The sequence below is a fragment of the Epinephelus fuscoguttatus genome, linkage group LG7 (genome assembly GCF_011397635.1).
Source record: "Epinephelus fuscoguttatus linkage group LG7, E.fuscoguttatus.final_Chr_v1".
Taxonomy (NCBI): Eukaryota; Metazoa; Chordata; class Actinopteri; order Perciformes; family Serranidae; genus Epinephelus; species Epinephelus fuscoguttatus.
This window is the reverse complement of record NC_064758.1, coordinates 23,578,637-23,606,112: the sequence shown is the minus strand read 5'-3', so window position 1 is coordinate 23,606,112 and position 27,476 is coordinate 23,578,637. Positions and strand designations below refer to the sequence as shown.

The window sequence follows — 27,476 nt, the reverse complement described above, 5'->3', positions numbered from 1 at the left end:
CATATCCAATAATTAGACATCACAGGAAACATGTCAAATCATAATCTATATTCAGTCCATGGGCTGACAGGGTTCTCAGACGGTGGATCCACGGTGTTCTCCCCTGTTACACATCCAAATGACCTGCTCTTGGGGAGAGGGTTACCTTCTCAATCCTTACATATCTTGAAGAGGAAATAGGATGATTAAATTCAACAACATGAGCTGCTACTGGAGAATTCATGTTTTTACATCTAATAGTACTTCAGTGTTCAGTGATACCAGTTTTTAATGCTCTACTGGTCTTTCCAGCATACAATTTAACACATGGGCAAGTAATCAAATACTTAACAGATTTCATAGAACATGAAATAAGTCCTTTTATTAACCAAGGAGGCCCAAAGGACAAACATCATTAAAATAAAAGGAATGCATATGGAGCCAGAGTGTGCGACACTTGTTTTCTACAATCAAGTCTACTGCCAGTGATCAGCACCTCATTAGAATTTTTGGTGTGTGTTGCATTTATATTTGTAATATTAATAAACATTCATAACTTTTCTCTGTCTCTTCCTCTGGACTGTGAGGACCCTTTACAAAAACAAACAATATGTTGTTGGCAGACCCATATATTGTAGTTGTCATTTTTGCTATTACAAATACAACAACTTCGATTTAAAAAAACCCAGTAACTCAGGGTGTGTTTGCTGCCTTAACAATGAAATCTATTTAAAACACAAGGTTTGTTTGGATTACAGGGCAAGCACGTGCACAGGGGCACTGACAGATGAAGGGTGAGGCTCTTAACAGCTCAGGCGATCTCACCTTGATTGGCCAAATTTTGTCTGGATCCCAGTGTCCTCCTGCTTCACGTGTTTGAATCAAATTCATGCACACAGCACACCATCAGAGAGACATTTAATACCTGTACTCAGATTTGTCACTTAAGTAAAAGTATCAAATCCCCATTGTACAAGGAATTCAAAATCCTACTTGAGCAAAGTAAAGAAATGTTATCAGCAATAATTACTACCAAAGGTATTCCTTAAAAAAAAAAAGCTTTTTCATTTCATTAAAATATGTTTGGCAATGCATTTTGGCCAAAGACCTTTCTGAGGGCATTAAAACTGTTACCAGAATATTATTTAATAATCAGGGATACAAAACAAAATCAAAATTCAAACAACAATAAATATCCATCCATCCATCAACCGCTTCATCCTCTTGAGGGTCGCGGGGGGGCTGGAGCCTATCCCAGCTGACATTGGGCGAGAGGCAGGGTACACCCTGGACAGGTCGCCAGACTATCACAGGGCTGACACATAGAGACAAACAACCATTCACGCTCACATTCACACCTACGGACAATTTAGAGTCACCAATTAACCTAGTCCCCAATCTGCATGTCTTTGGACTGTGGGAGGAAGCCGGAGTGCCCGGAGAGAACCCACGCTGACACGGGGAGAACATGCAAACTCCGCACAGAGGGGCTCCCACACCCAGGATCGAACCGGCAACCCTCTTGCTGTGAGGCGACAGTGCTAACCACCACACCACTGTGCCGCCCACAACAATAAATATCTGAAAGTCCAGATTTCCAGATTTTCTGTTCTGATGGCTGTTCTTTGCTCAGAAATATGGATGTTAAGAGCTCAATTAGTTTGCCCTATAGAGTCATTTCGGCAAGGATGGGTCAACATATAAACCACAATATTTCACTTTATAAGCTGTCTAATGGAAATGTTTTTTTTTCCAGATAATGGATGTTTGAAGCTCCCACAGTTATAATAAGTATATCATATTTGGCCTAATGTTCAAATCTTAAGTCACTAGAGAAGTACATCAATGAGTAATTCAGGCTTCTGGACAGATTCTACTCACATTATAAAAGGATAAAGGAGGCTCTTTAGTGATCTCCTGAAACACTCAGCATGTACGATGGGCTGTTTGAAAGCCAGTGTTTCAATATGTGATGCAAAAACATTGTTTGCAAAAACTCAAACCGTGTACCCTGCAGTTTAACCACTGCCATTTAACACCGCTGTAATCAACTCAGTGAAAATCCCGCTTTTCTGTATGTTGGACCACAAATTTTTCACGGTCCTGATACTTTGTCCTTGACCAGCCTCCAACCAACCAGCTGGACCCAGGCCTGCCCCACTTACCCTCACCCTCACCCAAAGCCTCTAATACTGTCAGCCCAGGGCGGACCCTGGATGCTGAATCAGCATTCACATCAACAAATATTATGATAACAGTTGCAAGAACAATAATGTGAATGCTGAGTGCAGAAGTCAAACCCAAAGGTCATGGTGAGAGAGACAGACTCAACGCTAGTGTAAATAATCCTGGCCAAACCTGATCATCAAGTTACATAGCTTTGTACATCTCTACCTGCAGATTCAGAGACCGTCACAGCCACCATGACATTTTCCCAGACAACCAAACATATACACAAATCATAATAGTAACAGGTTAACATCAATTATCTCTGGTATGGAGACACCTCAATGGAATGCAGGCACGGTCAAAATGTTTTGTTACTTGTTTGACCTTGTAACACTGTATGTGTGTGTGTGTGTGTGTGTGTGTGTGTGTGTGTGTGTGTGTGTTATCATGAAAAAACGTGGTTCAACAACAAAGTGACTACAGCTGTCTAAGAAACATAACACAGCTGTACTTGAGTTATACCATGGAGACGGACACCTTTATTGTTAAGCTGTAATAATTTGCAGTCCAAAACCTTTTCATATGTCTTGTTTTTTTAATTACACTGTAGTGTGCAGGAAAAGTCAGTCATACGAGGAGATATGGCACTGACATGAGAAGGCAAGGCAAGTTTATTTGTACAGCACAATTCGTACACAAAGTAATTCAAAGTGCTTTACAGAACAAGAAAATTCATTAAAATCACAATACAAAATAAAAACATAAATAATCATTATAAAATGAACTTTAAAAGAGAAGAGTGCAGATAAGATCCTTTCAGTCATATGCACAGTGAAATAGAGCTGTTTTGAGCCTAGATTTGAACATTGTCAGAGTAGAGGCCTGTCTCACATCTTCAGAAAGACTGTTCCAGATTTTAGCTGCATAAAACTGGAATCCTGATTCCCCATGTTTAGTCCTGACTCTGGGCACCAGCAGGAGGCCGGTCCCTGAGGTCCTCAGAGTCCGAGATGGTTCATATGGCACTAACATGTCAGAGATGTACTTTGGTGCTAGGCTGTGGAGAGACTTGTACACAAGCAGAGCTGCTTTAAAGTCTATTCTCTGAGCCTAGGGGAGCCAGTGTAGAGACCTGAGCACAGGACTAATGTGCTCGTACTGGCTCTGGTCAGGACCCGAGCAGCAGCATTCTGGATGTACTGCAGCTGTCTTACGGCCCGTTTGGAGAGGCCAGTGAGCAGGCCGTTACAGTAGTCTAACCTACTAGAGACAAATGCATGGATAAGTCTCTCCAAGTCAGGTTTAGACACTACACTACTGACCTGTTGGATGCAGTGACAGAGTGAATCCACTGGTCCATATTCACCTGCTGTCAGTGAAACATAGATCTGAGTGTCGTCTGCATAATTGTGGTAGGACACATTATTACTTTGTATTAACTGGCCTAAAGGCAGCATATAGAGATTGAACAGAAGGGGTCCCAGGATTGACCCTTGGGGCACCCAACAGGTCAAGGCCATGTGGTCTGAGACACAGTTACCAATTTCAACAAAGTACTTCCTGTCTTCTATATAGGACTTCAACCAATTTAGGGCAGTGCCAGAGATGTCCACCCAGTCCTCTAGTCTCTGTGAAAGGATCTCATGATTGACAGTGTCAAAAGCAGCACTCAGATCTAGCAGGACTAAAACTGAGACTTTGCCTGCGCCAGTGTTCAGGCGGATGTCATTTGTCACCTTAATAAGAGCGGTCTCAGTGCTGTGATGGGGTCTAAAACCTGACTGGAAAACATCAAAGGAGTTGTTCTTTAGGAGAAAGTCAGTAAGCTGTTGGTAAACAACTTTCTCAAGGACTTTGCCTAAAAACGGCAGATTTGAAATGGCCGGTAGTTGTTCAGTACTGTGGCATCAAGACTGCTCTTCTTTAGGAGAGGCTTTATGACCGCAGTTTTCAAGGCCTTTGGGAATGTTCCAGATTGTAGTGACATGTTAACTATGTGAGCGAGTGGTGGTAACAAACTGCTCAGCACAGACTTTAGAAATCTAGTGGGTAACACATCGAGGCAGCATGTAGACGAACTCAGACTGGTGATGATCTCTTGGACAGTTTTGTCAGTTACAGGTGCAAAATGAGTAAGCTCTAAGTGTCTAGGTGGCTGCAGGGTTGTTATTGGTGTTGTGGAACTGATGGCATTTTTAATGGTCTGAACCTTGTCGCAAAAGAATACTGCAAACTCATTACACTTAGATGTGGAGATCCGTTCCAACGGCAGTTGAGCTGGAGGGTTTGTTAATCTGTTCACTGTTGCAAATAAGACACGCAAGTTGTTACTGCAGTTTCCAATAATTTCCGAAAAGTACCTCTCCCTTGTTCTACGTAAGATCCGGTTGAACACGTACAACTTTTCTTTATAAATTTCATAATGAACATGAAGCTTCGACTTGCGCCATTTCTGTTCGGCCCTCCGGCACTCCCTTTTCTGTGCCCTGACCGAGTCGTCATTCCTCCATGGCGCCTTCTGCTTATTTTTAACCATTTTAACCTTCACAGGGGCAATGGTGTCCAGAACATTCAAAACACTCGAAGTAACAGAGTTCAACAAATCATCAACATTAGAACATGAGGCATTTTCAAAGTTTATCATTTCCATGAACAGAGCACCTGTGCTGTTATTTATGTGTCTCCTCCAAACAACTGCAGGACCAGCCAGTGGTTTGGGAGAAACAGACAGGTCAAAGAAGACACAGAAATGATCAGACAGAGCAACATCAACCACATTGACGTTTGAAATATTAACCCCCTTTGTAATGAGCAGGTCCAGAGTGTGCTGCGCTCTGCTGTGGGTGGGCTCACACACATGCTGAGACAGGCCAAAGGTTTCAAGGACAGCACTGAGCTCTTTAGCATTTCTGTCACAGACATTATCCACATGTACATTAAAATCACCTGTAATGACCAAACCATCAAAGTCTGTGCATACAATTGAAAGCATCCTGGTAAAATCATCAATAAAACTTTGACGGTGCTGGGGAGGCTTGTATATAACTACATAGAGTATGGACGGAGATTGTTTTAGCTCCATTTTAAAGGATACATACTCAAATGATGAAAACACCCCAAATGACAACCTGTGCATAACCATATGATCTCTAAATATTGCACAGACACCTCCACCCTTTTTGTTTTCTCGTGTTTCAGATTCAAATTTGTAGTTGGGTGGAGCTGATTCCGTTAGAGAAAGGACTGGGTGATGTCATTACAGCTACCACAAAGGTACACAAAAACTGAAATGAGTAAAATATTATGTAAGATAAATGTCACAGAGATGGAGAGTGTGCAGAATTTTTAAATGATACATGAACTATAATTCCAAAACAACTAGAAGGTGCAGTGGACATATTACTTTGACTTACTGCACATATGTTCATCTATTTGGCAAAAATGATTTCAATACAGAAGTCAATTACACTGGCCTGATTGGCTTCATTATTTTCTCAAATGTTACATTTAAAGAACTAAGTGCGAGCTTATCAACAGTTCAATAGCTCCATTGTACAACAGCGTAATTAAAGACTCAATTTACAACCCTTATTATCAGTTTACTTGCACAGCAAGACATGCTCACACCATTTTATCATATTGCACTTTAGAGACAAATGCACAAACACAGTATCTTTCACAACACATTCAAAGAATGTTACAAGCATAAATGTTACCTGAGTAATAAACCCTGAGAATGCCATTGGCTGTGTTCCCATGCAGACAAAATGTATTGAATTATATTAATAAGCCTGGAGCATTAAGGGGCGTTTTGAACTGTTACAACATGTTTTATATCACAAAGCTGCAAATGTAGAGGCTTATTTAAAGTTACACTGGCTCCATCACCAAGTAGTTTTAAATCTAGTCTGTCTGCAAGCCTCTTTCTTTAAAGGAACCAATGCAGCAATGTTTTACAATTCAGGAATAGGAAGATGCAGATAAAAAATAAAATCATTACAAAAACAAGGCAATTCATTTCATGTGTCATATAACCCTCCAATTTCTTATGAATATATGTATCATAAAAATAAATAAATACATAAATACATGTTGGGAAGAGGAGGAGCTAAATATGATCATTGGCAATAATTCATAATTATTAATATTAATTATGGATTATTAAAATATTTGATTAATTAATTAATAATTAATTAATTATTACATAAGCATAATAATCAAATTAGCTTACAGCGGGGCACCACCGGGAAAACCGGACCAATGATCACACATAAATTCAGTCTCAAGTTTGTTCACTTAGGGAGCTAATTCTAGGGAGATATCAGCAACTATAAGATGAACAGGAAGGAGTGGAGCTCAGGCACTGACTTTGTCAACCAGCTTCATCACAGTATACAATGAAAAACCAAAGCAACTTCTCTTTGCAGTATAACAGGGTTTATTCACACTGATGACATTAATTTACAACCAACATCAACATTGCTCTATAAACCCTATCAACTATAAAACATTACTGAATCAACCAGCAAGCATCAAGAAGGGTGTGTGTGTGTGTGTGTGTGTGTGTGTGTGTGAGAACGTGGGTGAGTGAGCGAGGATGTGTGTGTGTGTGTGTGTGTGTGTGTGAGGGAGAGAGAGGCGTGTGAGCGTAGCAAGATGGCGGCTGTGACGCAGCAAGCTACGTCACGCTATGGCGGCTCGCCAAGAAAGCACGCGACTCAGAAAAAGGGAGGGGAGCCGGTAGAGAGGGAAGTTCGAATTGCTCGGCTCCAAGTGTAGGTTAGTGGAAGAGAGGAAGAGAGAAAGTAAGCACTCAGCAGTGTGGTCACGCAGGCGGTATTGAGATGCAGTAACCCGTCTGTGTTACGCAGAGACGCGCTCGGCTCAGCTGGTGAGCGGCGTGAATCTGGACATTGAACCAACACAGCCGAAGTACTGATCAATCCCGCGTGCGGGGCGACACAATAGCGGTCCGACGAGGTCGGATCACTACGTATTACAAGCAGACACAAACGGGCAGGAGAATAACAGACAGCAGCAACACAGGCAATATTTTTACAATAACAATGCAGCCAAAATCGGACGCGGTCCGTATCAACAAGCCCTTACAAACTTAAAGAAAACACACACTAACTACTATCTGCCCAGAGCTAAAGCCTCTTACTGTTGCAGAAGGTGGAGTGATGTGTCGGTCGTTCCTTGCGCGTCCTTTGTTACGGCAGAGGTGAAGTGGTTAGCGGCTCACAGCGGCTAACGGGTCCTCGGCGAGGGGGCAAGTCTCTGACGAGGCGAGTTAATTCCGGCTCGTAGCGGGGAATCACTCGGGGAAAGAAGGGGCTCCTTGTCCTTCTTCTTGAAGCAGGCAGTCCTCGTTATCTACCAAACTTCGCATCCGCGGGCATCCGGGTGAGAGGGTCAATCCGTGGTCTCGTACCGGGCTGCTCTGTGTTCCTCGGCGCACAGAGTGAGGGAGAGGAGATCAGCTCGACCAGCGAGGGAAATCCGTAGGCCTAAAACGCGTCTAACTGTGCACAGTAATAACTCTTTCTAAAGCGTTCGCCACGTGGGACGAGTTGCTAAGCTTTAGGAACAGTTGTGGGTACTTCTATCAGCTATGAGGATCACAGCCAGAAGCGTTTCCCTCAGGTACGCTCTGTGATGATATACCCCGGCGTGACGTCACCGGTGCGGGGTTGGCCGTGGCGGATTTCACCCAATGGGAGCTGTGTATTTCAGGGGACCTCTGCTGGTCAGCTGGGGTGCTGTGTTGGGGTTGAATCAGCTGATTCACACAGAGAAAGGGGGTTGACTGATTCCTTTGTTCTTTTGGGCGCCAACATGTGGTCTCAGGCTTTGATTGTTACATGTAGGCCCAAAAGTTTATGGATAAAGTGTAGGCCTTTGTTATAAATCCTTGTACGGCACAACATACATAATATACATTTTGCAACAAGGACTACAAATGTAACTGTGACGTGACGTTTTTTTATTATGAAGCATAATTGGGTTGTGATGTTATGTTTCAGATAAGATGCATTTACTGCAGTGTTTTTTTTTTTTTGGAGGCATTTGTGTCCTGCACTAAAGTATTTTTTTTCTTGCACTTGAATATTTTTGCCTGGACAAGATGCATTCAAGAGCTCTAAATTAACTCTACATAAGTGATTCCCAACAGGGGGGATGAGAGAGCTGATAGAAATTATGATCTTCTAAAGAAAATCTAAAACACATTCACAGTAGTGATAAGATGGAAAATCAATATGATTTGTTGTCAATATGTATGTTTCCCAGTCAGTATTTGACTCAGTTACAACACCTTAACAACAAGCGGTATAAGATTCGAAATGAGCAGACAAGTTAAAATAGAACTGCTGCTTTAAGTGGCTGTAGTGCAAACGCAACCTTGAACATAGTGGGAAAATAGATCAAGTCTAAACATGAACAATTACTGGAGCACTACTTAAATCTTTTATCAATTCATGCAGCAACAGATATGTTCCACCACCACTGTCTCTTTGGTGAATTACAAATAGACAGTTCCAGGAAACCCACCTTTGAAGTCACAGTACTTATGGAAGTCAACTCAGTGCGATTAAAAACAAAAAGAAACATGATATTTTCAGTGCATTTTGTGAAGGGCAATATTTCATGTCTGCTAGAGAAAGGAGGATAGGATACTTTTTTCTATACTAAAAAATTGTAAACTGTTCATAGAACAAAATCTATCCACACAGTCTGTTTAACAGCAAGTGCTAACAAACTGTAAAACATAACATCAATTTCTGCAGTCTTAACCTGAAAACAAAAATTTCTCAAAATTCTCCAATGTCCAGGTAAAGTAAAATCTGAGGTTTCTCTCTAGACAAATTATACATGTTAGAAAATACTTGTTGAAAATGTGATCGAATTTGAACTATAGAGTGCTGCGTTGAGCTTGAGCCTGAAATCATGTCTCGATGATGCACTGCCATCTTTAACATGACCCCTTCCCAATTTTTAGAAATTATATTTAAAAAATGTTAGAGCACATAACATCAGTGTTGTTTTATTCATCCCCTGTGTGTGAGCGGTGAGTTTGCTACATTCAACAAGCCCTCTTGGCTCTTTCAGTCAAGTACAGTTTTACATGAATAAACATCTTTGTTAAATGCCACAATCTTATATACATAAAAAAAATAGCCATCACTAATGTATCTTTCAGTCTTTCAGCCTGAATTGGCAACCCTGCCTGCTAGCAGTTACTGCTCACTGCTGGAGGTGTGTGCTTAGTGCTAATGCTAGCTGCTGTTAGCTTCTGAACGAGAGTCTGTCGTAACTGCAGTGGTTCTGATTCTTCTGCTTCTTTTTTCATGATTTTAAAACCTGATTTGACATACTTTGAATTTTTTTTAATCAATCAAATTTGTCTGGGAGGTTAGTGACACATTTTCTGTGGTGTGACAAACTCATAAAACATATCTATTTTTTCTTTACCTGGACTTTAAGGCAGCAAACAGACATGTGAGGGGCCAAGTTTCAGTGACTTGTTATGCACTTGAACCTGTTCTTGAAGTAGAAGACTTCATTAGAGATGTCATTTTGGGCAGTGGATGATGCATAGCGGAATTTGTCATAGGCCTTTTGTGAGACTGTTTTACTCCAGGGTAGTTTGATCTTTGATGCGTGGCTTACGATGATGTCACTACAGGAGCCAACGTGGAGGGAGCCCAGAGCGTCGATGAAAAACTCTGCAATGCCAAAAGAAGATTTTGTTCTGGATTTACCCTCGAGTTGTTTCTTTTATATCTTTCCAGTCTGAACCAACAAAACAGTGTTATGACAGCTGTACTGCATAGAGAAAAGGGCTAACATAGCTGCTATGTTAACATTTGACAGCAGATGTTACAGTCAGACTCACCCAGATGACCGCGCCGTGCCAGGCGGGGATTAAAGCCCACCTGCTGCACCTTGTCTGTCCTCCCCATGAAGAAGTTGATGCAGGCATCAGCTACCACACAGTTGGGAAATCCCTCGATCACATGGTGGTAACCAATTCTGATATGCAAACAGTCACCGTCCTCTCCTCCTTCCTCCACAGAAATGGTGTGACGGTATGTGGCAGTGTAACCTGTAATCTCTCTCACCGCACCACCCACCTGAAAACATTCAGACAACAAGAAAGACATGGGATAAAAGCGTGTAGATAAACACTCACAGACAAAGTCATGTCACACAATGAGTGACTATAACACTGTAAAATAAAATGTGAGAAAAGAAAACAAAAGCAGCCTGTAGCCAAGAAAATGAAAGGGCTCGACACATCACTCCATGCCTGAAATATTTAGGTTGGAACAATCTGTTTGCACAGGTGGCATGACTCACTCTCTGTATTCACTTTTTTAATTCAAATACGAATAGTTACTGTGACAAGTAAGGCCAACAAGCAGTGACATGTCGAAAATACACCCAAATTTAAAACTTGGGATTAGTTCATTGACATGTATTCATTTGACAAAATGAACTGACTGATTGATGTATGTTAGGCCACTAAGCCACCGTCTGAAACAAGGCACCAATATGAGTCAACATCAGAGTTTAGTTTCATTTCTAAAGGAAACTTGACCCTTACAAAACCTTCTTACCAAATACAGAAACAAGAAAGTGGTTGATCCTCACAACACAGACTGTGGCAATGTATGTACATGCATGTACAACATTTGAACTTTCTGCTCAGATCATACGTAGCAGGACTCGCTCATATTTCTCTTTTTGGCTCTATACTCCAGCACATGGATTTGAAATGAAACAATGACTGTAAGATGTATGTGCTAACTTTACTGTATAAACATATTATGTGTGTTGGAGCATGTTCTCACCCAGGACACTGATGGCAGGACATTGATCCTAAACATACAGACAAGGCATTTAGAGGACTAAAAAAGTCCTAGTCCTCCAGAGCATGAGCAACTGAAGGCAACAGCTGTGGCATAAGGCCTGGCAGAGCTTCACCACTGAGGTTCTCAAGAATGTGCAGATATTAATAGGTTGTAAACCTCAGGCAGGTAAAAAGCAGTTCTCTCTTTTAATGTAAGGTAAAGTTTATCTACATACACCAATCAGCCAGAACATGAAAACCACTGACAGGTGAAGTGAATAGCATCGATCATTTCATTACAATGCAATGTTCTGCAGGGAAACCTATGGTCCTGGCATCCACCAGCAAGGTGAAGCACCATGCCCAACTGCAGAAACTGCTCAGGAATGATCCAAGTAACATGACATCGATCTAGCTTTCAAATTTCCCAGATCCCAATCTGATCGAGCATCTGTGGGACAAACTGGTACCCCAAGGTCCTTTGTCCAGGCCTTGATGGTTCAGGGCCAAGTCCAATCTACGGTAGAGCTTCTGACCTGTCAAGGCATTGAGACAGGACCTCTGGGGGTGTCCTGTGTTGTTTTGCACCAAGGCATTGTTGATGGATCCTTTGAGTCCTGTGGGCTGAGAGGTAAAGTACCAGCATGCCCAATGGGTGTTTGATCGGATTGGGATCTGGAGAATTTGGAGGCCAGGTTGATGCCTTTACCTCTTACTCACATATTCCAGGCCATTCCTGAGCAATTTTTATGGTGTGACATGGTAAATTGGGCACACTGCCATCAGGGAGTGCTGTTGCTATGAGGGGGCATATTGGTCTGTACTGATGTTTGGGTGGGTGGTGTATGTGTCAGGACCCAAGGTTCCTCAGAACATTGCATTGTCATAAAGTTTTTAAATGTTTAAAATTGTCCAATGAACAGCCAGCATGCTCAGTCACCTTTGGTTTTCAGTTTTGAGCATGGACTGTACAAAATAATAGATGTAGCTACCATGACACCACCCATACTTTTCAGAGTTTGGCATTTTCACTGTCGCCATCTTGGTATTTTGGAGGCAGAAGTGACCATACTTGGATACTTGGACAGGGTGGAGCTGTGTATAGGCGACAGATGGAGCTGATTCATAGACTGTTGCAATGCTGGGCAGACAGCCCGTCTCTAGCTGCCACACCTTTATCTTGCTCTGTATGTTATTTTATGCTCTGTGAGGTGACCTCGGGTGACTGACAGGTACCTTTTTAAATAAAATGTATTATCATTATTATTTAAAATGCCCAACTTTTAGCCTTTATAAAATGTAAACAGGCAAATTATATAACAATCCACTCCCTGTATAGTTATCATGAATGTTCAGAATGGCTCCAAAGACCAAAATTGTATTTGTACCAGACAGGAAACATATATTTTCTGCTGTGAAGTTGAGCAATTTAACATGGGTGTCTATAGGTACTGACTGGCTTCTGGAGCCAGCTGCAAGTGGCTCTTCAAAGACCTGCAGTTTTTTGCACTTCTATGTTGCCTTCATTTTTTTTTTGGCTCTGGAAGGTGCTGCTTAGTTTTTACCAAGGGACAAAAAGCATCAGCAGACCTTAAAGACCGGTCCTTAGAATAGGAGGTTAAAAGTTCATGAATGTATCTGGTAGCTTGTTTATGGAGAGCTTTGTAAGTGCTTAACAGAATCTCAAAATGAATTCTGTATTTTACCGGCAGCAAGTGAAGCACATGCAGGTCTAGGCATGCATGAGCTCTGTGAGAAGAGTTGCAGCAGAGCTGTGCAGTGGCTTTGTGAATTTGTGATGCTGTCAGCGTGTGGTAAAAGCTTATCAATGCAGAGTTATGTGCACATTCTTGATCCGAGTTTGTATGGTCAGGTGGGAGGGAGTAGAGGGGAGGGAACTGAGTAATTGTGCACTTTTAAGTTAGTATTTATAGATCTAATAATATGCAGTCACTATTAAAGCAGTAGACATCTGCCACACACATTGAATTGTCTCTGGGCATGCAACTCACCAGGTCCAGAGTGGTCTTCTCTAAGATGTCCACCATCCTCTCCAACTTGGTGTTTGCAGTGAAAATGAAATCATCATCCACCCAGAGCACATACTTGGTGGTCACTTGAGACACTGCTAGGTTTCTTCCTGCAAACCATCCCTGTGTACAGTAAATGAAGAGGGATGAACATATATAAACTATGTTGGTCAGTCATCACAATGCATGATTTAACAATTCTTTACCTTTCCAAAAGGCATGATGTAATGCTCAATGTGAGGCCCAGTCACTGGCTGAGGATGTTCATTATCATCTGCTATCACTATGGTGACAGTGGGATAGTGTTGTCGTATACTGTCAATGAGGTCTTTGAGTTTGTCGTAGCGTAGAAAAGTTTTGGTGGCGATGGTAACAAGAGCACTAATATTGTACTCTAAGTAGAAACAAACAAAAAAACCCACACGATCAAAAAAACATTCAATGTGGCATTCAAACATTTTCCATTAAATAAGATTAATAATGATATAACTGCTCACAAACCTCTTTGATATCCTGAGTTGTAAAGGTTAGGTATGATTCCATGTCCAACTTTAATGCTGAAATATGACTGGTGACCTTCAGTTGCAAACTGAACTGCAGAACAAAATTGTGACAAACAGATGAAGCAGTACATATTTTGGTAACACTTTACTTGAAGGTATCTACATGACACTGTCATAACTATGACATGAAACTGTCATGAGCTTGTCATAAACATTAAGTACATGTCATCAACGTTTATGACTGCTGTCATTAAGTGTCATTTGTTTTTTGTAATGACAAGTTGACATTGTGTGGGTTGTCTTGATTATGACAACTTGACATTAATTAAAGTGACTGTGATGATCCCTGTGTCATCTAGGGGTGTGTCTGCTGTGAGAGTTTGTCAGGCCTGTCTCTCCCAGGCTGACTTGATTGCAACTCAGTGCACCTGGGCCTGGTGCACTCAAAGTGATAAAAGCTGTGCTCACTCATTCACTCACCTTCTGCTTCTCCCTACAGGCCACCACTCTGGTCTGGTTTGCTAATGTTTTAGTTTCTTTGCTTTGATGCACTCTCCAACACACCCATCATTCAATACTCACACATAGCACTGATATCACTGACATTCACACCCCATATGTTATTCTTATTAGTTATTAGTTAATTTGGTCTAATTTGGTTTGATTTGCTTCTAATCAAATATCTTTTGTTAACCGTTCATCATGGTGTGTCACCCTTTTGTTATGGCCACTTGAGCCAGGTCGTAACAGTGACATTATCAGAAGTTGTCTTTGTCATGACAAGTTGACATTAAATTTGTTATTGTCAATGTATGTAATGCCACTTTGATTAATGTCAAGTTGTCATAATCAAGACAACCCAAACAATGTCAACTTGTCATTAAAAAAAACCAAAGGACACTTATTGACAGCAGTCATAAACGTTTATGACATGTATATAATGTTCATGACCGTGTCATGTCACTCTTACGTAGATACCCTCAAGTAAAGTGTTACCATTTCATGACAAGCTGTAATTACCTATGCACCGCAGTTGATGTTACTACTTTAGTTATGGTAGTTATGTTTCCAGCTAATTCAGAATGCAGCAGCACGTGTACTAACAGGAACTAAGAAACGAGATCATATTTCTCCTGTTTTAGCTTCTCTGCACTGGCTCCCTGTAAAATCCAGAATTGAATTTAAAATCCTACTGTTAACTTATAAAGCTCTAAATAGTCAAGCTCCATCATATCTTAGAGAGCTCATAGTGCCATATTATCCCACCAGAACATAAAATTAAAATTGACTGATTGATATATACTAACCAACTGACAGACATAATAGACTGTATCTGCATGTAGAATATTTCACAAATTAAAATATCCCTGTATTGCTTAATGCTTCCTTAAAGGGGACCTACTACGCTCATATTCTGGTTGTATTTTGGGTTTCTAGTAGAACATGTTTACATGCTTTAACACTTTATTTTCCTCACACTATCTGTACTGGAACACTTGTATTCACCCTCTGTCTGAAACACACCCTACCAAAAAAGCCCAGTCTGCTCTGATTGGTCAGTGTTTTTGGGTTTTCTGCATCGAACACCAGCACTGCAACGGGGTAATAACTGTAACAGAGTAAACTGAACTTTCTACAGTGAAAAATTAAGACATGTTCCAGCAGGAAGTTTACAAGTTAGCTTCTGCAAACATTTGCAGCAAGATTCTTACAGCAGACAACCACTTAAATGAACGACAATCTGATGTCATCTTGTAGCCAAAGTAAAAAACAAACACTGTTGTAAGCAAAGTGTTCAGAGTGGTTTGAGATTTTTGCTGATAGGGATTACTTATACAAACATTTACCTCATTATTTGAAACTTTGGCCACATTTAATATCAACATCCAATGTTGCAACGATATAAATATGACAGAAAATGAACACAAGCATAATATGTCCCCTTTAACCCATTACCATAATGTCTGTTGAAGTGGAAGCAGACAATGTTCTTCTGTTTTATTGCACTATGACGTGGCTATAGAAGAATGATACCATTAGCATTTACACTGGTTTCCTGAAAGCTTTGCTTTAATGCTGTCTGCCGCAGGATCTGAAAATGAAGAAGCTTAGGACGGGTGGATTCACTGCTTAAAGAGAGTGTGACCACTGAGCAACCAAAACAGAAAGATGATAGCACCTTTGTTTTCCCTGGTAGCTTTTGGTTGCTATTCCAAGTAACCATAGAGTAGTATTACTGTAAGTTCTTTGCGGTTACAATCCCATCCCCTGAACCAGAAATGGCAGATCTTGGAACAATCAAGGGAAGTGTGGTTGCTCGGCTCTGAGGAAAACAGAAAGCGACGCCAACAATAATACCTCTTGAAATTCTATGGAGATAAAGTTGAAAAATGATCTGTTTCCACTTCAATAAATTGCTTATTGGTCCAATTTGTTGTGTATTACCACTGAACCCAAGGCTTAATAGGTAAACATGACATTTTACTTTTCGTATTGAGATAGTAACCATGTAATAACTTTACCCGTGTCTGCTGTCTTCGGATGGAAAACAGTGTTTGTATAAGTGACAAACTGCAGCTGCCCGTTTAAAGCGGAGAGACTGGGACTCGACAGTGTCATGTGCTTCTCCCCTGCTCCTTTAACAGAGACCTTGTCCACTGTGGCAGCAACATCAAAAGTCCCCAGGGTTGCTGTCAAATGCACCTGTTGCAATAATCACATGGTTTTGGGGAAAAAATAAACACAACATTTAACATTTATACAAAAGTGGGTACGTTAACCACAATCAAAACGACAAACTGAAGAAATTACCGTATGGTTTGATCCTGTTTTTTCTTTAAGACCCAAACCTATGGAAAGAAAGCAGTTGTTACTGAGGACATCAAGATGGGATGATGGTGACCAACACACTTAAATAGCAAATGAAGCACTAAAAGCAGGTAAAGATGATTTGTTTCAGCTTTGATATCATGTGTAGTGTCATGGTAGATATGCTGTTACCAGGAATGATGATCGTTTTGAGGGGTCGCACCTCCACACCCTGGGTAGGATACTGAAGAGGACTGTTGGCCTCAGCAACGATAAGCACATCTGCAGGATTGTACGACCTTTACATACAGAACATGGAGAGGAAAGTACCTGCATTGCTTCGTCACTGTGAAATAAACACCTATTTATTCACTTTGAGTACCTAATTTATGCCAGGATCTCTCACTTTATTAGTGATCTAGAGGTACTGCATTAAAATCAGTATCAAGTAGCTCATACGTTGAATTGATGAAATCTTGTTACCCTTAAGTTGTACTGTGAGATTTTCTATGACCTGTATGAGAATAAGCTCTGAAATGTGAAGATTTCCTGCTTTTGTTACTTCTCTCATTGCACAGGCCCAAAGACTGTTGAACTCATGAGCCCCTGAACTCATCACTTGACACTGTCACTGATCTGTATTCCTTTTTACAATTAGGTTATTCATTTGCAATTACTGTCTACAGCAAATTTCTGTTACTTTCTTTTATATTTTATTTATGTTACATTTTATCCCAATATTTTAAAGGTCTACAGTGTAAGATTTAGTGGCATGTAGTGGTGAGGTTGCAGAACTGAAGCTTCTCTGGTGTGCCAGGTGTGTAGGAGAACTACAGTGGCCGGCTCGAGAACGAGAATGGTTCCATCTAGAGCCAGTGCTTGATATGTCCATTCTGGGCCACTGTAATACAACATGGCGGACTCTGTTGGAGAGGCACATACATTCTCTCTCTCTCCCTCCTTTTTTTTTAACTCTAGTAATGTCCTTTTCATACATATTTTATTAGCATTGTTGGTAGACGTCTCAGGTCCATAATTAGATGACAGCTTCTCTGTAAAGCCCCTTTTTCCACTGCACAAAAAACTGCTAACATCTGGCTTATTTAATCAGAGAGGTTACAATTGGCATTCACACCCACGGCATTGATAGAAACACATCACATGGGTGAACGTGTTAATTTTAGCCCTGTGATTCAGTAACATGCCACAACAAAATACTGTCTGTCTTTGTTTGATGTTTGAAAGAGAGACTAAATATGAAAGAGATATATAAAAAGTAGTAAGCACCAGTGCTTAATTTGTAAAATTAGAAGTAGGGGAACACTTTGGGCCTCTGAGAGAGCAGTGTTCTCCCACTTCCAAAAGTGGAGGAACACTTTTTTAAGCGGCACCCGAGCTGCCTCACTGCGCGACTCCGAATGGAATGGTTGTGACATCTAGTGTTGTCACCGTACCAAAATTGGGACCCACGGTACGATAGCTACCAGTGAAAGTATCACGGTTCTGAGTAGTATCAGGATACCACAGCAAAAATGAGGCAGATGTGCCTTTTGTCATTTATAAAAAGATAAATCACTTTTCTATAATACATCAATGATATTTCAATGGAATAAATTACTTACTGACTTATTCATACTTCAAAAACAGCATCAATGAGTGATTAACATAGGGGGGTCAAAATAAAATAAATAAATAAAATAAAAATCAACCAGCCACCCTCCTCCCCTGACAAGTAAATAACAGTCCCTTCATAAGTAAAGAACAGTCCCTAAAGTGCGGTGAGGTTTGTGGACCGTTACCTGCCACAGAGAGAAATGTGAACGGCTCGTTTCTCCTCTGACACGCCACATACCTGTGTGCCACCATGGCTCAGTTGTCCAGGTACTACTGGGCAGTCATGACACCAAGAAGAGGAAATTACTGGACCTGGAGTCGGACTCGCCGGTAAGCCATTATGTTGCGGCGCGGAGCACTAGGAGCCTCCGCCGTATTTGACCGCCGTATCCTGTCTGTGACCCCCGTTCAACCCACAACCAGCAGGATTTGATTTTCCTTTCTGCTGCTGAAATCTGTACTCACACAGCGAGCTGAATGATTTAATTTGCGCGCACAAAACTATTTTTAGTCGCAAATGCGAGTAAAATGCTCACAGGTAGAGCTCTGTGGAAAACAAATCACTGCCGACAAGTAAAAAGAAATAAATAATAACTTTCACTGCTCAAAGATACTCACATGCCTGGAAAACAAACCACTACAGCAGCATATTGAGTGCCAGGGACGGCGCATGGACACTCACCGTCTTGCGATTGGACTTTGAACTATCATATGTAGGCTACTGTGGAGTTTTAGTACTGCGGTCTACCATTACCAGTATATCCTGCAACACTAGTGACATCAGCCAATACTGTATGTAGTTTTTAGATGCGAAAAGTTCTAGATCCATGCAAATTAGTTCCGGAACGCACCAGGGCCTTTTCTGAAAAGATCCTGGTGCGCGTTCCAGTACGTACAAATTAAGCACTGGTAAGCACTATAAGGTTTTCACATACATCAATGCTGCTTTCTACTGTTTACTGACCGTGATGTCTAATGTCACACACCAAGGCACCAAGGCATGCTTGTTTGCTTCAGATCCTTGTGCACAGCTCTGGTCTACTGGCAATGGTACAGGAGTCTATAGCCTATTTCTTAGCAGGTTTACCTGTGTTTAAATAACCTACGTACACATGCCAATTTCTGTGGTTTAATTGTTGTGCATATGATAATAAAGAAACTGAAACCTGAATACCTTTAGGAATGCTTGTCAGACACGTCATTTTGAGTAACAGGAAATTGTGGCAACTTTCTAAATTAGTAATTGGACAACATGACATGGAAATAATTATTCGCTCCGCTAATACTGAGAATCTGGAAGGTTTACATGCACCCATGTGCATCTAACACATAATCATGAGGTTTACCAAACCAGAAGCTTCCTCGGGCTACAGGACAGATGTTTATCAAAACCCAAGTTATAGAAAGGAAGTGATGCTGTTTGTCTAACTAACTGTCAGTTTTCCAGTCATACACTTGTTTACATCGTTGCACTTGTGAGTTGGGGTCTTGGGCAACAAACAAGCTTTGTTTAGTAAATTTTGCTGAGTAGATGTCATTTGACTACTCATTGTATTATATAATGACGAAAACTCTGTCTGTGGGCGTGTCTGTGTGTGTGTCTGTTCCACGTGTTTCTCCTCACTGACTTGGTCAGTCCATGTGAAATTTGGCACAGTGGTAGAGGGTCATGGGAGGATGCAAATGAAGCAATAATACATCAATTGGCCAAAGGGGGGCGCTATAGCACCCGATTGAAATTGCAAACTCTGAATGGGCATATCTCATGCCCTGTATGTCGTAGAGACATGAAACTTTGCACAGAGATGCCTCTCCTCACGAGGAACAAATCTGCCTCATAACCCATAACTTCCAGTTATATAGATTTTCCGCCATTTTGAATTTTTTGAAAAACACTTCAAATCGATCTCTTCCTAGGAAGTTTGACCGATCTGCATGAAACTCGTTGAACATAATCTAGGGACCAATATCTAAAGTTCCCTCTTGGCAAAAGTTGGAAAACTTATTAAAACTGAGCTTCTATAAGGCAATGACTATTGCAGAGGGCGTGGCTCATCACAAAAATGTGTATAACATCTCAAGGGTTTCACCGATCACCATGCAACTTTGTAGGCATATGACCACACGTAATCTGAGGGGACCCCTCCATTATTGACCCCATCAAATAAAATGGGGGTGCCAGAGAGCTAACTTCTTATCTAGGCCTAACTGCCATATCGATTTTTACTAAACTTGGTAGATATGTAGAACAAGATGCCTCAAAGTGACTGGAGAAATTTAACTCTAATTGGCAACTGGGTGGCGCTATAACAACAGAAAAATGCTTAAAAATGGCTAAAATGCGACCGATCGCTGTGGCTCCCCCTGTGGCCCAATGTTGTTGTTTTTTTATTCTAATTTTTGGTATGACTAAGTCATGGTATGGTATGCTGTACATAATCACGGAAACTGTCAGTGTGTCATTCTGTCAGTGAGTCATTCTGTCTGTCCCACATTTTTCTACTCACTGACGTGGTCAATCTATGTGAAACTGCACACAGGCATTGAGGAGTGGCATAGGTAGAAGGTGACAAAGCTACCAATGGGTATGGACTAGTCTAACTTAATTTTGTAACTCTGATTAAAAGTTGAGAGCAACCAGTTTAAGTCCATGCAAAGCATCCACTGGATACCTATTATGCAAAGAGCATTGCAAATAATCTCTCAGTGTGAATTAACTTAGAAATACAGACCAGCAAGTGTGCAGGCAAAAAATTCAAATCAGGTGGAGACTAGGATAAGGGACAGTAACAACAGCAAAGCACATGTCAGTGTACAACTAAAAAGTGAGTGAGGCCTTTAAATAGACTGTTATGTTAGTGTATTGAAATGATAGCTGTGTGGTAGGTTAACTGTCAACTGATACTGCACAGCATGACTCAAAGGGTCTTGCCAAATTTCTGTTATCCATGACTAAACCTTGTGTGTCCATGGGAAAGTCCGTATCCTGTAAAGTAGTTAATCATTGCATTGAAGGCAAAAGTTTTATGTGGTGAGGCAGACAGTTACTTGAGTAAACAAGAGGATGTTCACTAAAAGTCATTTGTATCATCATTTGAACTTTACCTCCTCTGAAAGCTTCTGTACTCCTGAGCTCTGTGATGCTTTACGCCCTCTGGGTCAGGATGGGACTCTAAGAACGCAAGGTCAACGTTGTGGGCCCACACACGTGGAAATAGTAGATTGGCTAACGGCAGGTGAAAGGTCTCCTCATCAGCCAGACACACACATGTATTTTGAGCCAGATGACTGTCAGAAAAAAAAATGGCACTGAGTGAGGTGGTATAGATAAAAATGAGAATTCAGAGCAGAAGTTAGACATGTTGAAGAATAACACACCATGCCACATCATCCTTCAAATGGTAGGCAATGTCGTGATAGTCACTGATGGTGTCTCGCATTTTCTCTTCGAGAAGTTTTTCTATGTGACCCCTCTGTCCTGGCCGTATGTCAACGCCTGAGCTGGTCCCAGGGCTCCAGGCACAAAACAGGGCAAACAGCAGAAGCCCAGTGACCAAAATCACACACTTCTTTTTGGTGACACGCATCTGGAATGGAGAGTAAAGGAGATGTCAAAATAGTACACATGGCTAAGTAAAACCAAGGTGGGGGGTTCCTTCCTGGTGGAGCAAAAGATATGGCTGAGGACTCTAAAATCCTGGAGCCAACTCATTAGACTGCCATGTCATGTGGGGGATTTAGGTTTAGTTAGTTTTAAATTGGGTTTAGTTGCAGTTGCTGTCCATTTTGGTTACCCCTTGTGTATTACTACTCCCTCGTGCGTCATTTTGACAGGTTAGATTGTTCAGTAAACACCGACAGGGGAAGTAGAGATTAACTGTCCAACGGTGATTTTTTTAAAACAAAAAAATTGATAGGTCAGCAGGTTCGGATCAGCAGTCAGAGACCCTTCAGTCAGCTGAAATTCTTCAAGTTGAGGAGTCTTTTTTTGTGTCTGACAGTGTGCACCTGTATGGTGTACATCTGGGGACGATTTGGTCCCAGCTGCAGGTGAGCACTCCTTGCTTTCATGCTGCTCCTGTACAGGCAGCAGCGGACCCAAACCAAGGGCTGAGTCAGAGTGAGACAGAGGCAGCTTCCTGGAAGAAGAGGGGTTTGTTGCTCAGAATCCTCTGTCTTCTGCTCAGAAGTGGTGAATTTACAGCTAACAGCAACCTTATATGACATAGTCTCTGGCTTTTGCTTGATAAATAGTGTTGGCAAAAAATGGTGTTGCTCTAAACTGCACATGCAGCCACCATCTGGTACGGAGTGGGGCTGACCAAATGACAGCCGGCTCCACCTCTGCTCAGTCCCTTCCTGCTTTCTGTGATCATTTACTGTGTTGCAATTCAGTCAAATATAGTTGTTATGATTTACATATCTTTCTGTTTCTCATATGAGACAACAGAGCAAGTATGGTGCTTTCCCTTACAGGTGTGCACATATGGCAAGGCTTCTTTAAATTGCAGTACTTTGCCAGTTGAACAATGTGCTGCAACCTCCGTTTTTTTACTGGGTTGTGATGAAAGTCTAAATGACAGCTAAGCCTCAACAGAGCTTAAACCTCACTTTTTCATCATTACTTTGAAGTTTTTTTTTGTAACTTCACACAGGAAACACATACATTATAGTGACTATCCTGATTTGCATGAGCCACTCAGCTGGGTGTGGGTGAAAACCTGTTTTAAATTAAATTGAATAGGATGCTAAGACAGTATTTACTGTTGCGTGAGGTTCCTGTTTAATTAAGAATTCATGTTAGAGCTGAATTATTATAAACTGCAAATAACACTTGCGTGGTGATATAAAAACTGGCTTGGCTCTCTGGTGTGCTGTGCGAGTGATAAAAATCATGTGAACTCCCTTCACTCATGCACCTTTGCCCCACATACGTTTCTTCTGCCACACTAAACTCAGTTGCCATGCCCTATTGATTTAACTTGATTTAGGCTGGGCAAGTATAAGCAGACATAAATACAAAGACATAATTAATGGCTCCTACTGTGTTGATATGTGTTATCTGATGAGTTGCTACATCTGTCAAGCTGAGCATACAGTGTATGAGCTGAAACCTTTTTTGAGCTGCACGACTCATTTTTGAGTTCAGCTGTGTCGAGTTTTGTTTTGCTGTGCAGGGTACAGGGGAGAGCAACAACCGTTCATGGCCCACTTAACTGCTCCCGACCAGCCAGTGGACCTTGAGGTGCATTTCTGACATGTCTGCTGGCATCAGGCTTTCACACAGTTGAAGCACAGCCATGAGTCAGTGCCTTTTACTTTTTCTCAATTAGTCGTGACACACAGACCTGCAGCTCGCATCCACAGGGCAGAGGAGAGAGATGGAGAGAGCAATGTAACCTGGTTGCTACTTTTTTATAGAGTCCCAACCTCATGCTGCTAATGGCCTGGGGCTACACACCATTATCCAAAGCTTGACACCCAGAAACATCCCAAAATACTAAGAAAATGATTAAAAACAGGAAGAGGGCAGTGTCTCTGCAGATACAGACACTGCCGCACAATGCTACTGGGTCTTGTGGTACTTTTGTGTTTGTCCATTGCTACACTCGCTAGCCACTTTATTAGGTACTCCTGTTCAACTGCTCATTAACACAAACAGCTAATCAGCCAATCATGCGGCAGCAACAGTGCATCTAGGCATGTAGTAATGGTCAAGATGACCTGCTGAAGTTCAAACTGAGCATCAGATTGGGGAAGAAAGGTGATTTAAGTGACTTTGAACATGGTTGTTGGTGCAGTGTTTCAGAAACTGCTGATCTACTAGGATTTTCACACACAACCATCTCTAGGATTTACAGAGGATGGTCCGAACAAGAGAAAATATCCAGTGAGCAGCAGTTGTCTGAGTGAAAATGCCTTGTTGATGCCAGAGGTCAGAGGAGAATGGCCAGATTGATTCAAAATGATAGAAAGGCAACAATAACCCAAATAATACCTCGTTACAACCAAGGTCTGCAGAAGACCACACTGGACGCCACTCCTGTCAGCTAACAACAGGAAACTGAGGCTGTGATTCACACAGGCTCACCAACACTGGACAATAGAAGATTGGAAAATGTTGCCTGGTCTGATGAGTCTTGATTTCTGCTGCAACATTCAGATGGTAGGGTCAGAATTTGGTGTAAACAACATGAAAGCCACTTGGCCAAAGCAGCCGAAATAACGGATTTCGGGTGGCTGGGCTCAGACTTAGAAATAGGGTAAAAAGCTTGGACATCCGGAGCTTGGAGTACAGCCGCTGCTCCTTCCTGTCAAAAGGGTTCATTTTGAGGTGGTGCAGCAGTCTGTGAAGACACATAAACTTGTAGCCTATGTATAAACAACAGTTGTAGGGACCAGGGATGGGCAGTATTTCTATTACTTGTATTTAAAATATGTATTTCAATTACATTTGAGTATTTTGTAATTTGTATTTGATAAGGCCGATAAAAAGCAAATGTAATTTGTAACAAAATACTTTTGAGTGGAGTAATTTTGTATTTAAAATACTCAAAATACTTTCTCCACGAAACACTAAATAATATAGATATATGTATAGAGCTGCAGGTCGCTGCTAAAGAGAAAAAGAAAAAAAAGTATTTTCTGTATTTAAAAATACAAAATACTTGTATTTTATTTTGACACATTTTCTGGCACCAGTATTTTGTATTTTGTTTTGATATATTTATTTGAGGGGTATTTTGTATTTTGTATCAAAATACATTTTGATGTATTTTTGCCCATTTCTGGTAGGGACTACTATTTAATATATTTTGGCTGATAGAATGACTAGTTCTCAAACTCACTGGCTGACACCCTGTACATTCTAGACCTTACATTTATGCACCAAACTGTACCCCTTTAATCAAACTCTTTATTAAATACCAATTCAGTGTTATATTTTGAAGCAGTGAAAAGAAGGTGAGCCACTTGAAACCCTTTCGATTCTTCAAAAATAGCGGATCATAGCGAAATTGTCAAGAATATGACGACAAAAACCCCCGATGAAACCAGAATTATAACGCGATATGTCAGTCACAGCATTTCTTTTCATAGCACACACGCGCGCGCACACACACACACACACACACACACACACACACACACACACACAAAAAAAAGACACAAACAGAAGAAACATTTCTTACCTTTGTTGTTTCCCGTGGGATAAATATTTCCTGCGTCTTCAAGTCAACTTTTGTTCGGTTTTTCAACTGTCTTGTGACAGCTGTGTGCGTGACACTACACAGGCGTGTTCCAGTGGGTTCTTCTGGGTCCGGAGAGCTGAGGCGGCTCAGAGCCACTCCTTCTGTGCCACGCGTTGATGCTGTCACTGGCGGAATCAGAGACCAATTGTCGCGTGTTGGAGTGATATTTGTGTCACCAGTGGAAGTAGCTATAGATTCATAGTTTAGCCAGTTTTACCGGCTGACACGGAGGGATAATTTAGCTATCAACACAGACCCTCCCAGCAAAACCAGACGTATTAGGATGTGGTCCGGATGCAGCATAACAAGCCATCAGGTGTCTATGGTGCGTCCTGCGTCGTAGGTGTGGAAAGTTTAGACCTGTTTAGAAATGTCTGGAGGCCTTAGAGGCTCAAACGGCGTGCAAGTTGAAAGCCCCCTCGACTCAAAAAAATTAGATAAACTAACAATTAATACTTTTAGTTATTTAGTCGGAAGTTTTACCCCTTGACATTCATGTGGTCTTAAATTGTGTACTTACAAACATAATTTTGCGGCTACTCTTAGTCAAGATGAAAAATACCTATTCAGAATCTTGAGAATCGCATCACTGAAACATATCTCCAAAGATGGAAAAAACTATCCCCAAGATTTAATAAAACAGAATAGTATGGCTGAAGAAGTTAATTTCATGTAGAAAGTGACTCATAAAATAAAGAATAGGGAAGATGTGTTTGAGAAAAGGTGGCTTATAGAATATGGGAGACAATAACTATACTGTTATATTATGTAATGTATAAAAATGTGTACAGTTATGAGCTATTGGAATTTATTAGTTATTTTCTATTATTAGTTAACCTACATCTCTTCAACTGTTTAGCTATTATTATTTTTTATTTTTTCCCCTCTATCGTTATTATACTGTGAATGTATTGGTTGTTTAGATCTTTTATATTTTTCTTAATTTATTTTCCCATTAACTCTGATGGAAAATTTTCTTTGTAATGAACTGGAAACTAAAACGCAAATAAGCTGTATACATGAAAACAGGCTTGAAAACCCCCCCCAAACAAAAGTATAATTTTGTGGCATCACAAATAGTTTGAAAGCCAATCATGGTCCAGTTTGCAATGTGAAAACCTCCAGTGCAGATGCACTTTTTAGTGAAGTAAGAGACACCCTGTAGTGGCTAAACTTAAGAATAAACAAAATTTGCATGCTCACAGATTCACTATTTTTTTTAACTAGTCAAAGATCCACTGTGGAAAAAATATAATATAATATAATAAGTATGATTTTTGTGTACACTCACCTGAAAGTAAGAACTGTCATATTTTTGTCATTTTAGAATGAGCCTTTAATATCTACACAGATAGCAGGCCCTCGTCCTCAGAGATCGCCATGTTGCACTGCCATGTTTCTACAGTAGCCCATAACAGACAAACCAAACACTGGCTCTAGAGAGGAACATTTGTGTTCTCATGTCGGCCACTGTAGTTAGCAGCCCCTCTGCAGTGAGCAGCGTCACAAATTCCCTAATGTTTAATTAGGTGTGTAAGAGCCAAATATGTCCTTTCACTCAGCAGACATTAATTGTGTTTACCACCACTGGGTGGCGCTCTATTGGTATTTTGGGCTTAGTGTATCAAGGTAGGAAGGACATTGTAGCTGTCAGGTGTTTGACCCCAGAAGGGCAAATGGTTTTTTGACCGCTGTGGCGTGGAACAGTGTTCGACATGCTGAAAGTTGTGTGTTCGGTTTTGGCGGATAAATGAACAAATGGACATTTATTCACCTTATTGCATGCTGGTATGAATAAATGCAATAATTGTTCTGCAAATGGACCCTGCAGTTCAGTCTCTGAACACAGCACAACCAAGGAAGCTGTGGCATCAGCCGAGGCAGGCGCGTCAACCAGGTCAGGCCGGGTTAAATATATCAGCGGCTGCAAGTAATAGACTGCTCCTACAGGAGGTTTTTACTGCGGTGGTACAGTGGTCAGTATTGTCGCCTCACAGCAAGAGGGTTGCTGGTTCAAACCTAGGGTGGGGGGTTTGCAGAGATGCATGTTCTCCCCATGTCAGTGTGGGTTTTCTCCAGGTACTCCTGCTTCCTCCCACAATCCAAAGACATGCAAGTTAGGTTAAGAGGTGACTTAGAATTGGCCATAGAGGCACCATGGAGCATTTTTAGTGAATGTGAGTGTGAATGGTTGTCTGTCTCTATGTGTCAGCCATGTGATAGTCTGGCGACCTGTCCAGGATGTACCCTGCCTCTTGTCCAGTGTCAG

The 27,476-nt window shown here is 41.2% G+C and overlaps 1 protein-coding gene across 1 annotated transcript; it reads right to left on the bottom strand.

Annotated features, from left to right (window-relative positions):
* Positions 1 to 7,623: 7,623 nt before the first annotated feature.
* On the bottom strand, positions 7,624 to 25,470 carry b4galnt1a (beta-1,4-N-acetyl-galactosaminyl transferase 1a). Its single transcript, XM_049581067.1, has 11 exons — positions 25,148 to 25,470; positions 21,336 to 21,544; positions 21,063 to 21,245; positions 16,536 to 16,642; positions 16,347 to 16,384; positions 16,058 to 16,238; positions 13,534 to 13,626; positions 13,239 to 13,426; positions 13,015 to 13,155; positions 10,046 to 10,283; positions 7,624 to 9,875 (listed from the first exon to the last, which is right to left on the bottom strand). Exons 2-11 carry the CDS (start codon positions 21,542 to 21,544, stop codon positions 9,664 to 9,666), a joined length of 1,590 nt encoding a protein of 529 aa, XP_049437024.1. The 5' UTR covers positions 25,148 to 25,470; the 3' UTR covers positions 7,624 to 9,663.
* Between the last annotated feature and the right edge of the window lie 2,006 nt (positions 25,471 to 27,476).